The following is a 15,143-nucleotide window of genomic DNA, read 5'->3' on the forward strand; positions in this document are numbered from 1 at the left end:
AGCCTTATATGGTGTTATTGCGCCGTTAATTATGCTAATTTGCAAGTCTCATGCACTTTCACTAAAATACGCACAGGTGGATGATTTACACAGGTGTCTGAGGTTAAGAGCATTTGCTGAATCTGAGGGAACATGTTCATATGAGCCCACAGCCACTGGGTTTTCTTGCTTCAGGCTTGGAAGAAGAGACTGCAGTGAGGTGTTTGCAATCTGCAAGCTCACTTCTGGGTTCCTATAAATCCTACATACTGTTTCCTTATTTTTTTCATCTGTGAAATAGGTGGGAATAGAAGTTTTGGCAGGTGAAAATAAAAAGTGTTTGTTGTTGTAATACTCATTTCAACAATAGGGCTGAAGTGCACCTCTGACTTCTCCTCTAAATAACAATGTTTTCTACCAGTTGAGTTTCAATTTCTCCTTCTGCTTCATACACAAAGTACATACTGTATATTGTGTGGTGGTAAATTATCAATGTCTGAGTATTATAACAACAAAACATTTCTTAAATCTGTTTTCTCAGATGAAAAAAGTGACTTTGAAAAATGATTTCCCCATGTTTCACAGGTGAAAAAAAATAGGCAACTTCAAAAGATTATCCTGGCAAAAACCTTTTTTCACCTGTTCTTAAGTCATAAACACAGGAGAGGAAACCGTTTAGATGAGCCTTAAAAATCGATCAGCGTATTTTTTCTCACTTGCCTCCAGGGCTTCCATAGATTTAAGTGTATACACAAAAGAATAAAATTAAAATCCGCTACATGTCGCAAGGGGAAAATGTGAATAAAGTGTTTGAGTGTGATATCCAGGGAAACTGTTTGGCCGAGTCTTGCTCTGTTCTTCTTCCACCTACAGCAAAGATAGCTGTCATAAAACCGAGCCGCACAATGCAATATGAGGTATTGGACATCGAGCTGCAGAGGTGTTTGCCAAGACGCTCAAACGACCATAAATCGAATTGCACAGCTGCGGGCTTATGCGCATACAGTCGTGTCGGAATTTAGACACATTCTCATAGACACGCATACTGACACAAACATTATTTTTTAGATTAATGTGTTTCTTTCCGTCTCTGTCGTCTCATCCTCACCTCCAGCTGGGTTCAGGAGGAGCTTCCGTCTCAGCAGGAGGGACAAGAAGACCAACAAGTCCATGTACGAGTGTAAGAAGAGCGAGCTGTACGACATGGCTGACGTGCCCACGTACGAGGAGGTCACGCCATACCGCAGGCAGAGTGGAGCCAAACACAGGCTGGTGGTCATCGTAGGTGAGTAGAGGGTGAAAACTTTATCACAAAATGCCTCTGATGTCACTGCTTACCTCACGCTCTGTTTTTGAGTCTGTTGCTGTTAAACTTGGCAATATAGATTTTAATAAAACTCCTCACCTCCCAGCGTGGTGACACATACAGATCGCAGAAATGACTCCGTGACTCAGAGCTCTTCAGCTCCAGAAGCCCCAGGTGGCCCGGCCTTGCACCTCCTACGACCCCCAACCCAGAAATGAGCTTCCCAACGCGGGGACTCGCCCGCCGTCATCCCGGGCCTCCTTAATTTAGACTTTTAGCACTCAGTGGAATCGACGGAGCAGACCTCATATTAATCAGTCACATTTAGTACTTTCATTTACGGCACCTCGCTCTCAACGTCCTTTCAATTTCTTCAAGCCGATGGAATTGTTAACACTTGCCTGGAGGAGCGGGTGTTACAAAGCCCCTCCAAAGAGCTTTATAATGTGCCAAGGTCTTGAAATGAATTTAGCGGTTTCTCATTCTGTGTTTGTGGTTGGAAGACGAGCGCTGCCAGTGAATGGTGGAACAATATGCTAAGCCAGGTGCAACAGTAAAGACTTAAATCTTTCTCAGGACCAACTGTACCATCAGTGAGTTCGAGGCTTTTCCACATTTTCCTTTTTAGGTTTGTTACTTGTAACAAAAAATGACAGGAATGTCCCAGGCACAGATGGAACAAAACATTCCCCAAATTTTCAGTGTGACTCCTTCCAATCTATTTCCATTCATCAAGGGAAGAGATGCTCAAAAGTCTGTCCCAGTTTTCATCTTTTTATTTCTGATATTTCAACAGCAGTTTCTTAAACATTTGTGAGGTTAATGTAGAAACTGGGTCTCAAGGTCTTTTGTTTTTTTCTGCAGAGGTGTGCTCACAGCCTGATTGACCAGGCCTTGGTTCACTTAAACGCAGCACACAGAGCATGGACTTCATCAGACGTGTTGCTAATTAGCGAGCCCATTTTCCTGCCAGCATGTCACAGCCTTACGCAGGAGGATGCTGAACCTCTCCCACCTGTCATGCTAATGTAAATATTTTCAATTAACTTCCATAATTTGGAGGACAACCTATGGACAATTTCAAACGTAACGAAGCGGAGGGCCAAGGAAAGATCTGCTTTATGTTTCTCTTCCCTCCCTCTCTGCACCTTCCCTCTCTCCGGACTCTCTTGGTTTTTCTTATTAGAAATCTTTCCTCTGTAACTGCTCGTGTTTTTCTGTTCAAGGTTGTGAGACTGTACTCGTCAATATAAGGACATGTGTTTTTAACAAAAGCAAGTTTAGTTTTAGTTTAAGTTCTGTTCAGCCTTAGTTAAAAGTCCTAGTTTTATCCAACCTCACCAGCTTCAGACCTGCACTCTGCCCTTCCTCACTTCTAGCAGTTGACCTTTCACCGCACACATCCAGTTTACAATAATGATGGCAGCATTACAACTCAGAATTCTTTGATTTTGGGACTGTGGGGTCCTTGATTTCAGACAGAGGTAGACAAAAGCAGGCTTTGCATTTCTAGCCGCCAATTATCAATTTCGTCTGGCTGAAATGACGACAGCTGTCGCTGGCAGATTTTATCAGTCCTAGCTAACTAAAACTGCATGTCCCAGGCAAAAAGTCAGCGTGCTGAACGATTAATGATCCATGTGGGCTGTACCGAATGTCGCTCATCATATTTTACCCTAAAAAAAAAAATTAAATACTCAAACAAAATCCTGAATCCTGAATAAAGTGATGAGGTTTTTTTTTTAAATTATTAAATCAACTTTCTTTAAAATCTTTCTTTCAACTTTCAGCTTTCTTTCTTTTTTTCAACAGAGCTCATCAGTTTTGTCAACATAAATGTAATTCATGGTCCTGTTAGACTGCTGCCAGGCCACCCTGTTAATACAGGTGCATGTCTCCATTTTTATGCGGTCAAACAGGAGGGAAAACAGTTTTTTCACCGCATTGAAAATGTTTCAGAAAGGATAAATGCCAACAAATATAGCTTGTAGCAGAGAATTTTGTTACATAAAACACGTTGTGAAATTTGGAAAAGATTACATCTGTCATATTTCTTTTTTTTTTTTTTTTGCCTTTTGAACTTTACAACCCTCTGAAGTGATTGGAAGTATTCGGATCACATGAGTCAGAAACAATCCTACACAGCCACAACATCTACAAATAGTGTAATACTAATAATAATGTAGCTTAATCTTTATCTGCAACTGTGTAGAAGTAGAGGGTTTAGACAAAATGAAGAGTGCAATGCTCCAATGTTAATTTTGAAGTCTAATGTCAACTTTATGAACAAAGCTTTGAGCTCTTCAGCACAGCCTCACATGTAGAAGACGGTGGGGGGACAAAGAAACACTATTGTTCTTGTGTTGCAGTGTAAAGTTCCAAGCAAGTACAAGGACACTGTTTTTTCATTCCAGCATAACCTTGTTTTGCTGCGCAGTTACATATTTGTTCATGTTTTCTTATGAGCAGAGCAGCTAGTTTTACCCTAAACTAAAATATTTTGCTTATATGCCGATTGCATTGTCAGTAGTAGTTTGTTGACTACTCTATTAAGGCAGATAAACACACTTAATGCATTCCTTACAGCTCTGCTCATGTTTTTGGTTTAACGGGTTAAATCTATACTACACAGGATTTTTCAGTTGCTGTCTAAACATAACATTTAAAGTTGGCATCTGCGTCGCAGCTTGATGACGAGAGAGGGCAGCATTAGCAACAATAAAGTAGAGACTCAGAAAAAATAGACAACAGATAGACCTGCAGCTCTTTGTACGTCCATGACAGAGAGCTGAAGAGAGATGGAGACAGAGGTGTAACATGGTCACTACGTTTTTACAGTAGAGAGAGAGTCCAGACCTCACACCCTGTGCGCTGTTATTGGCTGGGGGGTTTTTAACGCTGGCCAAAGCCTGATGCCCAGAAGTGCCCCAAAATGGCAAAAAATGAGAAAATAAGAGAATACAGACAGGAGGCAGAGTCTCTGCAGATACAAATACCACCGCACACCTTTAGTGGACCATAAGTGATGATATCGTTTTGTTTTGTTTTTTAGAAAAACTCTGCATAGTATACCTTTTAGTTGCAAGCATCATTTTTACTGCAGCCCATTTACAGCATTTAACATGTGGAGAAGTCTTTTCAGGAGCGCCTGAAGGCATTCCTTCATTAATGTGGACTCACAGGTCCACAGTACCCACTAATGAATGACCTGCTGCCCACCTTTTGCACTTAAATACAGCCCGGAGTCTGAGATCTGTTTCAAAGAGAAATCAAGATGCTTATCTAGGCTTTTATACTTTATAAATCAGGCAGCCAGTAAAAATATATTTTTACATACTGCATGCATAGTTTGACTAAACCACTGATGGTTTTGAAAGAAATCTGATTATTTAACCTAACAAAATGGGGTGCTGATTTCCATATTTCCTTGTAACTTGATGCACGGAACTTACAGTGAGTTTTTGATGGATTGAAAGTTCTTAGTTTGGGGTTTAACCTTAATATATTTCAAACACACTGATGCCTAAGTGAATGTTTATGTGGTATCCAAATATATAACACCAGAGCTCTATTTGAAGACTTCCCTCCTGTTGAAAGTGTAGTAGCAGTTTGTTGTAAATGATCTGTGGTTACTACACTGCACCACTGTCATCCTTTAAATGTGGTAGCAGCGAAGTCAGCGCTGCGTGTAGTGCTGCCCTGGATGTGAGGCAGGCTGGGAGGTTTGAGGCTGGGTCGAGACTCCGGGGCCCAGATCTGGGCCTCGTTGGGCCTGGCCTCGGCCTCTCAGCGCAAACTGCATGCGATGTGCTCCTCGCTTGGCCTGGAAGTTATTAAGCTTGCGATATTAAAAGGCAACTTCTCTAATGAGTGCGGTAATGAAGTCTGACACTTTTACTGGCACAGCAATCTGCAAGGCCAGAAGTACCGCGAGAGGGCCAGCAGAGAGAGACAAATGGAGTGAGAGAAAAACACATAAACACGATGTAAATACTGCAGCTTAGGCCAGAAAATTTGGTAGAGTTATGACTCTTTTTATTGTGGCGTTCAGATTTATAATGTTGCTGTTGTATTGGTGCATTGTTTGAAACAAACAATGCACAAAGAGGTGGCGTGTTTTAAGGTCAGACGATGGAACGGGACCACAGGGCACTGCTTCTGCTTGTAAAAGACCTGGTGGTGGGCCTGTTGGGCCCCCTTGGCAGGCGGGGGTACAGCTGGAATAAGCTTTAATCGCCATCTGAGGTATTCCGATGAAGGCCTGCTGCCATGCATCATTGATATCACAAGTGGCAAGCAAGGGAGCGATGTACAAGGTGAAAATGGTTTTACGAGCGTGCAGAAGTGGGGCCGTTAGTCATACCAAGGGCAGCACAAGCGGCTCTGTTGGTCCCCTGCGCGCAGGCCTTGATATCCACGCTCGGCTTCAAGCAAACAAGCTCGTGTGGAGGTTTGCGGCCTGCCGGGAGGACTGTCTGCACTGCTGTGATAGGGCTCATAAAGGTGCCTCTATTACTACGCTCTGCCACCTTCAGCACCTACAACAACATTGGTCCACGGCCTTGTTCAAACAGCACCGCCGCATTCCTCCCGTGCTCCCGAAACAAATTCAAAATGAACTCCATTTCCTCATCTTAATAAATCACCGGCGCTCTCAACCCCCAGGTTCTCTGACTTTTTTTTTTTCCTCCTCACTGAAAAACTCTCCCCCAGCTAAGATTGATTGCTGTCTTCGGCTGGCCATGTGCTTGTTTATGCGAGACGGTAACCACAGAATGCCTCACGCCGTCTGTCCAAAGAGGGTCTGGGTATTTTTCTCTGTTTTCTTTTTTCTTTTCTCCTTTTGAATTCACAGTAGATTGTCTGAGTGAGCTGAGGAAACAGCTTTTATCACTTACAGCAGTCGCACAATAGGACCCAAACCATGTGTTGCTGGGCGCAGAAGTAAAAGGAAAGCACGGGGTGTGAATTTGTCTGCCAGCGTTCAGAGATTATGCTTAAAAGAGCCTTGTTGTCCACACCTATTTATCAGGTTGTGGATCGCTCCAAAACCTTCAAGCTTCACACCAGATGAAATGTAGAGGAACAGTTCAGATAGCACAAGAGGAAACAGGAGCGCCCTTTCTCTCAGAGGCACAGAGCTTGTCTTTTTCAACATTTTTTTTTTCTCTCCCTCCCCGTCTCTTTCCACCTAATCCGCGTCGCTGAGTGAACTCATTGTCCGTTTGTTTTAGAGGAGCGGCCTGCTAAACACATTTGCCTGGAGAAACGAATTTCCAATAGGGTTTGATGCGATTGTAGTGCCTGCCCAGAACGTCAGGCATGCGAGGAATCTCGAGCCCAGATCAAGCGCTGTCTCTAACTGTCCACACACTGCGGAGCTGTGGTAAAACACTGAAAAGCAGAGCCCGTGCACTTGTAATTCCAAAACTGATTTCTTGTCCAGTTTGTCGAAGACGTTGATGCCAGTCGTTTCACATTAGGATGATGTAGCACCCTGGTAACAAGCACCAAAACACTGGAGAAGTGGCTTTCAGAGACAGAGAAGAAAAAGAGATGGAGGGAAAACTAAAAGAAGAGAGAACATTTGGATATTGATTCATTGACTTCCACAAGCCGTAAACAGTTTAAACAAGATTAAAAAACATCCATATCTCTGCAGCTACAGGTAAATTTGGACCTACATACTGCATATTTCTTTGCATATTTCCCCACATGTTGGAGGGATGCTCAACTTTTGGAGCCACAGATGAATTAATGGTCAATATTCAAATAGTCTCTCTTGCTTTCTCCTCTCCAGCTCATTGCTTCAGTTTCCACATTGTTGATGTGATGGAAAATCCAGCTGACTTGTGACAATACAGGGAAAAGCTTTGTTACCTCTGCTGTGCATCTATATTTGAGTCTGAATGTTCTATAAAGAGAGAGGAACTGGTTAAAGACTAACTCTAACTGTAGAATTCCTGTAGCTTTGTCATATTACAGCTATACTATATTACAGTTATTGTTGCTCGAAAAGCTTTTATTGGATTGATTGTGTTTTGATAGAATATGAAATTAAATTCACACCGTGGTAAATTGATTTAATGTTACATAACAAAAACACTGAAAGAGTTTCCCTTCCTTAGAGAAAAACCAGGGACACTAGTCTAGACGTACAATAAGAATAATCACTGTAACAGAAAATTAGAGTTTTCTGACAAGACAAAAGGCAAGATAAAAGTGTGTTGATCTCAAGAAGAAAATTCCACAAATTACAAAAATTACACCTGCATGGAGACAGACAAGTGATGAGAAAAAACACTGAACTAAAGAACTGTTATAATGAAATGTCTATAAATAAAAGAAGAAATTATACAAATGGGGGCGATTACATAAAGGAATTAACTGACTTCTAACTGAAATGAAGTATAAAGTATGAAAAATAGTATATTAAAGTGCAACACACAGAATATAATAAAATATTCCATGTAGTTAAATAAGTAATGCTGCAGTATAACTTAATGTAAAATAAAACTGTGTTAGATAAGTTACCATAACTTTTACCAGAACTCCCATAGTAATAATGCTACTATATAACATATAATTCTGGACACATTGCAGGTGTATTGTTCTAATGTATAAGATGTATGTGATGTATTATTTACTTTGTGTAAAGGGACACTTCAGGAGTTCAGTGAACTCGTCATCTGACAGGAGCTTTCTGAAGTTAAAAAGTTATCGTGATAATGTCAGGTAGCATTGCATCATGGGAAGAGTGTTTTTGGAGTTAGGGACTTTTTTTTAGTCTCTTTTGAATTTCCTTTTGTCTTTTGAGTCCCTCCGCTTCATGGAAATGCACTGGTACTAAATTGCTTTGATATATTAATAAAAGTGTTTCTTAATTTTGATTGCATGATAAATCTAAGACGATGCAGTTTGGTATATTATATGTGGATATAGATTATAGTAACCTCATCACAGGAATATTGACTTTGCCTTTTCTACATTAAGGCTGGAGGTATATTTGCTTTTTAACCATGTGTTCACAGAGACAAACCGTCATGTCGTGATCTTAATTGTTCACTACTTGCCTGCTATGTGTTTTGCTGGAGGATTCCACTAGAGGTCACACCAGATAACTCAGACTGTATAAGCTAGATGTAAAACATTTTATTATTTTGTGGAAAATTGGTCAGTGAACCACTGGTTGATAGAACTGTTTCGCCAGGTCAGGTGAGAAAACATGCTGTCAGCACCGTCCCCACTGTGTTTCTTACATCGTCTGCCCTGTACAGATGTGACGGTCTCAGATTTGTTTTCATTTAGCTTGTCTTCAAATCTTTCCGCCATTGTTGTCGCTTCTGATGAGCCTCCTGTATTCAAACCTTGTGACATCCTGAATGTCACATTCATTTCTGAGTACACGCGCCGCAATACTCCAAACGGACGTGGAATATGCGAGGCAGCCATCATGTACATACAAATATATAGCTAAGATCTAGTATATGTCCAGCCTAAGTGAACAGTAGAAGACACTTTGAATGTCAGTGTCTCTCTTGTCTGATTGCAGAAAATGTCTGATAGATTCTGTCATTTCCATGTTGTGTTTGCTTGTTTGTGTTTGTGCAGGACCCACAGGCGTCGGCTTGAATGAGCTGAAGAGGAAGCTGTTGATCTCAGACCCCCAGCACTTCAGTGTGACCATCCCACGTAAGTTTACTCCTCCACTCATGTCACTGAGGTCAGGTCAGGTCCTGTCTGTCCCTGCGTGTCTGGGGTCCAATCCAGCCTGCGCTGAGTGTCTTCCAGTAGATTCCATTTGTCTTCCAATCTTTCCTCTCTGCGCGTTGCTTCTTTCTTATCTGTGTGTGTGTAGCTGTTTGTCTTATGTGTGAATGTGTGTTTTATACATTGTGTCCACCATAAGCCTTTTACCAGACCAGCTTATAAAAGAGCCAGGTGGACTGTTGGACATCAGAAAACTGCAACAGCACACACAGTAATTCTGTTCAGCCTACAATAAAAAGGCTTGAAATTGCATCGTACAATAGGCTTTCTTTTCTTTTTTTGGGCACTTTGAGCACCACAAGCTGAGTGCCATCTAGCTCCATTATATTCAAGGGAAGGCAGACATCTCTATGAACAGCACTATAGGCCTGAGGAAAAATTATATTTTTGATTTGTGGATGAACTGTCCCTTTAATAAGGTATATTTTGCCTAACATTCTACTTTAAGATAATACAAGATTAGTCTGGGAAAAAACACGTCTTGCTGTAAATGAGCTCTCAGTGTAACTGATGTAACCTCAGGACAACTTACTATAAATATCCAGATGCTCAAGAGGATTTACCAAGAGGATAAAATAAGCAAACAAGAAGAAGACACTTCAAAATAAAAGTGTTTCTCTTTATCACTGTTACCTGTTGGTGAGCTGCACAGTTCTCTAGAGGAAAGACCCTCCTCAAACATGAAATGACTGACACTACAGCTGTGTTGTCACAGTGATAAGTTGCCTTCTTTGCTACTCTTCTGAATCCATTTATGCCCAAGAAGCCTCTCGCAGATCTGTCCACGGCGACAAACACATTGTAAAAACATTCTGGGAGAAATGTAAGCGCTCAGGATGCCAGATCGAATTCCGACTGCACAGCGCCCCGCTGCACCCTGTGAGTTTTTAGCAACAAATCAAAATAATCACTTTAGGTGAAGGATGTTTAGCTTTCTTGCTTCAGTTTAGTTTTCACAGAGTGTGAGAGTGCCTGTGCTGTTTGAGCGATGAAAGTCCAGTCTGACACACACACACACACACACACACATACACAGAGGGAGCTGTCTGGCAGTGAGTAACACCCAGGGCACCATGGCTGCTCCTCTCAGGGCCCGGCCGGTTGTTTCTCCTCCTGTGTAATTGTCAGCTTTTCACAGTCTGGCTGACAAGCTCCGAATGATGGAGGAAACTGCGTTTTTCTACCTCCTGAAGACATGCCATTCCACTGCTTCACGAATTGGCACCAAGCTACCCGCTCTCCTTTCTCTCTCAGTTTATTTCTCACTTTCTTTCCGTCTTTTTCTGTCTCATTCCCCTGCTGCCTCCTCCCCTTTTTCTCCTTTTAAGGACCCAACGACAGCTTGCCATAATTCTGAACACCATCCAGCTCTTTTTTTTTTCCTTTTTTTTAGCTTTCTGCAATTCTGGTATCCCGAAGCCAGCATGTTGGGACAAATAAATCTTTTTGATTTATACATTTAAGCAGGGCAGTGGCATAAGTAATTGCGTAGTTACCATCTGGGGCTTGGAGGGAAACTGCGACACAAGTTTTGCGGAAATATGAGGACCGCTGATATTAATTGCCGTGTTTGTTACATGCCGTGTGGCATAATGGATGTGTACCAGTCGAAGTCTGACACTTGAAATGTCCCTGGTATTAAAATCCCATCGGTGGGGCCTTTTTTTTCCATGCGGCATGTTAATTGTTCTCAAATGTGACCTGTGATGCTGTGTTTAATAGAGCCCAGACAGCCTGATTCTGACCCATATAGAAGACGTATGGCACAAGTCCTGGCTCTCATTGAGAGGAAAAGAGACTCGGAAAGTATCTCGTCTCCCTCTTTTTTAAAGTTTGATTGCTGCCAATGGACACATGGATGTGTTTAACACTTGCTGTTGTTTCGGATTAAGCCCGAAAGCGTTACCCCTTTTTGTTAATTTGAAAACCGGAGCTTTGGAGACCACCAGCTTGTGGCCCCGGTTAAGATTTGGGTTTTCTTTTTCCTCTCTCCTTCTGCTTGTCGCTGTAAAATGTAAACCAGCCGTCTAAGAAACACAAGGAGCCTTGCAATAAGCCATTAGAGTAGGGGGTTAAACATTTTGATTCCAGTCCAAGTTTACTGATATTTTCCGTGATTTGGGATTGAACGGATGCACATTCTTTAGTTGGACTGTAATTATTTTCTGCACCACAAAACAGACTCCAAAATAACGCATGGTGGATGGTGTCGGTCTAACTACTAAGGGGCTGTTTGGAACTGCGTCTTACACGTTTCTGAATGGGAGGTATAAGTATATGTTATCTTATGACAAGCCTGTTTTGGCCTCCTCCTTGTGTTTTTCCTACTGTTGTCTGAGACCGATGACAGAAAGTCATTGATCTTCCTCACTGTCTTCTTCACCACAGTTGGATTTATGGCTGTCTTTCCTCCTCAAGCGAGTGACACGTTGTATAAATCACACCATTGGTTTTCCATGAACCCTGTAGATCAGCCTGGACCGTATAAAGGAAAGGCGCTGGTCCACTACCAGGGCAGTGCCTCAACATATGCTGACGCGAAGAACAACTCAGAGGAGAGTAGAGGAGAACTTGGCAGTTTTGGTTGCAGGTGATAAAAGTTTTAATAGTTTGTTTTGGAGCTGCTCGAAGTGTCTGACGGGTGCACAACTCTCCCCTCTGACCTTTGAAGTGCTCCCGAAACGAGCCGGAGTGTGAGTCGACCCCGTGACCCTTCCGAATCCACCAGCGCTGTCTGCTCACGTTCCCTCCACGTGCCGCCCCCACCGCCCATTTTACAGCGAGGCTTTATGGTTTATGGCCAAGTAAATGTAGAGACTTGATGTTAATGAGAGCTCCCAAACTCAATTACCTTACAGCGGCTAGCATTGGCGGCTAACGCTCCGGCTTCTGTTTCTACAGCCTCTGCAGCCACATTACAAGAGACAAATTTAATAAGACACAGTAAACCTCTGCTGAATGTCAGTTAAGTGTCTGAGTTTAGTGCTGCAGCACTACAGGTTGTGTATTTTATGGTGCTATTACACAATAATATATACAAGGGTTGGCATGGGCCGGCGTGCTGTGTTTCAGACTTCCAGCGATGTTAATAAGGGGCTCAGTTCAGATGCTTTCAGCCCCAACAGTGAGTCAGACAGTCTGGGTTTGAGGTAATCACTGCTCCTCCTCCTCTCTCCTCTCTCTCAGACACCAGTCGGGCCAAGAGGAACCAGGAGAGCGACGGCGTGGAGTACCACTTCATCTCCAAACACCTCTTTGAGACGGATATTCACAACAACAAGTAGGCACAACTGTGTTTAGTATGAGTAAAGAAAAAGGCCATTGACAGACTCAACACACTGTGTAACTGTCAGACTCTTAACTTTATACAGAAGACGTGGACCACAGATATTCATGATTTCATTATTTACGACCTCTGCTGCACGTTGTGAACAATAAATTTCCAATTGAGATGGGATGCAGTCAGCAAAGTTGAGACAAGTGAAAATCGGGTTTCACAACTCTTCTTCCATATGCTGTGGTTATTCCCCCCCATATACCGCAAACATCTACAGATTTTCTTTATAACTCTCTTATTGGGTCTGCTTCACATACAGTAAAGGTTCAGTGTGTGTGATTTAGGGGGATTTATTGGCAGAACATGGCAAAAATGTAATATAATCTTCATCAGTGTGTTTTCATCAGTGTTAGTACAGTAAGAACTGTTGTATTATCTTTACCTTAGAATGAGCTCTTTATATCTACAGAGAGGGCAGGTCCTCTTCCACAGAGGCTGCCATGTAGCACTGACATGTTTCTACAGTAGACCAGGATGGACAAACCAAACTGACTCTAGATAAGGCTTTTCACATTTTGCACGAGTTTCACTGCCACTGTGTTCTCCTACACGTTAAGAAGGGAAGAGTGAGAGGAGGTTTTTGTGATATGCCATTAAAATATACACACTGGTCCTTTAATTTCTTACCGTAAAACATGAAAAAAATGTACAAGTATAATTACATAATTTCTACCTGTTTCCAGAACAAATGGATTTTTGCTTTTTTTTTCTATACTAAAATATGATTTGTTGAATTATGAACAGGTTGAAATCATAATAACTACTGTACTTTACTATAATCCTACTTTTCTTAAGAAAGCAAGACTTCTAGGACTCAGCAATAAACAAAAACGACTTGGCAATATGAAGCTTTTTTTCGTACTGCTTTTCACCCATCGTGGGTCATGAAATGTCTTATAATACTAAAGGCAGTGGAAAAAATTATAGATTATGAGACTAAGTCTTATTATTTCAATAATAAAATCATAGCTTTGAGAAAAAAGTCAAAATATCACATTTATGAGGAAAAAGGCATGGTATTATGATAATACATTTATTTTGGTATGAATAAAAAGGGTTATTAAATTTCAAAAACAAAGTGTTTATTTTAATCTTTTTCTCTATAACAGTTATGATGAGTTTAAATTATTATGACACTTTCTTGTAAAATTACAATTTTATTCCCATAACATTAAAATGTTTTGACTTAATTCTCAAAATCTTCTTTTTTTCCCCTTATAGTTGCCCTAATACTACAACCGCAACTCCAAAAAATGGTTGAGCCCATGTATTAATATTCTGCATAGAGTAGGCTGAGCCATTCAGGGATGCCGCTTTCACACCCAGTCATGATTCAGTCACCTGTAAATTAACTTGTTTACCTGTGAAATATTCCAAACAGTATTTGTGAGTCTCCCGGTCTGTTGTTACCCCTGTCCCAACTTGTTTGAAACATGTTGCTGCCATCAGATTCAGAATAAGCATATATTTACAAAAATCAATGACATTGATCAGGTAAAATATGAGATGTATGTTCTCTGAACTGTTTTCAGTGGAGTACATTTATGTACTCAAGTAATATTTATATTTTACACAGTGTCCCAACTTTTTGGGGTTGTGTATTAATGTAACTTCAGTCACTGATTTTCAAAAGTATTGTTTTTGATTTGTCAGTTAATTATACAATGTTTTATCTAGTTTTTAGCTATTTCAAAGCTAAACAAAAATAACTGTGCTTAGAATAAGTGAGATTTGAGACTCCTCAGTCTAATGTAAACGACCGAATCCCTCTCTGTGCTCTGGACCACTGAGAGGCAGAGCAGTGGTGGAAGCAGCAGCGGTCCGACTGGTCTTGCACTTGCTGCCAGTGTTCAAACACAGCCTCCCCGCTGTCGTCTGAGCGTCTCTGTAACCGAGTGTGAGCTGGTGTTGACAGGGCCAGGCCCTGTGTTGGTAACGGATCTCCAGACAGTGGCCCCAAGGTCTCCTGTCCCTGCTTCCTCCTTCCCTCAGGCGCTCTCTCTGAATCCAGCCACACCACGGCCCGCCTTGACATTTGTGGCCGACAAATTGAAATGCAAGTTGTAATAGTCATAAGAATGATTGATGCCTTTCTGCCGGGCTCACACGAGCTGGAAGGGGGAGGGGGGGGATACACTGTAGGGTGCACATGCAAAACATTTATGCACGCAAACACACACATGACAGAGGGAAGCCTGTGGTGGTGAGTGCATATAGAGTGTCAGAGCATGCAGGGAGAAGAAGGGAAAGGGGGGCTGTATATTTAGGCCATGTTGCGGTGTAGGTCGAGGCATGCAATGTTTTTCAGGGAGTCGGAGGGGTGAGTGACACAGCTGTGATGTGGGGTGGATGCGTGGGACACTCCACGCTGAAATTACAAGGCAGCAAAGTAGACGAGGAGTGAGATGAACTTGTTTGCGTTATGCCTCATTGCATGCAGCAGAAACAATGCACTGTGTGCAGAAATAAAAGGTCTCACAACAACTTGTGTTTAGCTCGAACAACTTTCCCAAGGGAAGCCCTGTTCTGTGTCAGAATGGCAGCAATCCATTCTCTCAATATAACTGAACCTCCACTGGCATGCTTTCCTATAATCTATATACCTTCTCTCCTCTGACGACAAACAAGGCAGCACGCTGTAAGGTGTGAGTTTTTAAACACACGCTACTGTAAGCTCTTAAATGAATTTCCCATAACCAAATATGAGGTTTGTTAGACTCAAGTCTCCCTCCTTTTCAAAAAAAACGCTGA

The 15,143-nt window shown here is 41.9% G+C and overlaps 1 protein-coding gene across 2 annotated transcripts in view; it reads left to right on the top strand.

The window, feature by feature from the left end:
* The window catches only part of mpp7a (MAGUK p55 scaffold protein 7a), a 169,663-nt gene that overhangs the window by 138,575 nt on the left and 15,945 nt on the right, over positions 1-15,143 (top strand). For both annotated transcript variants that reach the window (XM_084747404.1, XM_084747405.1), the window contains exons 12-14: positions 1,094-1,264; positions 8,897-8,977; positions 12,242-12,335. In XM_084747404.1, the coding sequence (XP_084603530.1) occupies positions 1,094-1,264; positions 8,897-8,977; positions 12,242-12,335 (346 nt within the window). The remainder of the gene's footprint in view (positions 1-1,093; positions 1,265-8,896; positions 8,978-12,241; positions 12,336-15,143) is intronic.

Source organism: Lutjanus erythropterus, chromosome 21, assembly GCF_056507025.1.
Source record: "Lutjanus erythropterus isolate fLutEry1 chromosome 21, fLutEry1.hap2, whole genome shotgun sequence".
Taxonomy (NCBI): domain Eukaryota; kingdom Metazoa; phylum Chordata; class Actinopteri; order Lutjaniformes; family Lutjanidae; genus Lutjanus; species Lutjanus erythropterus.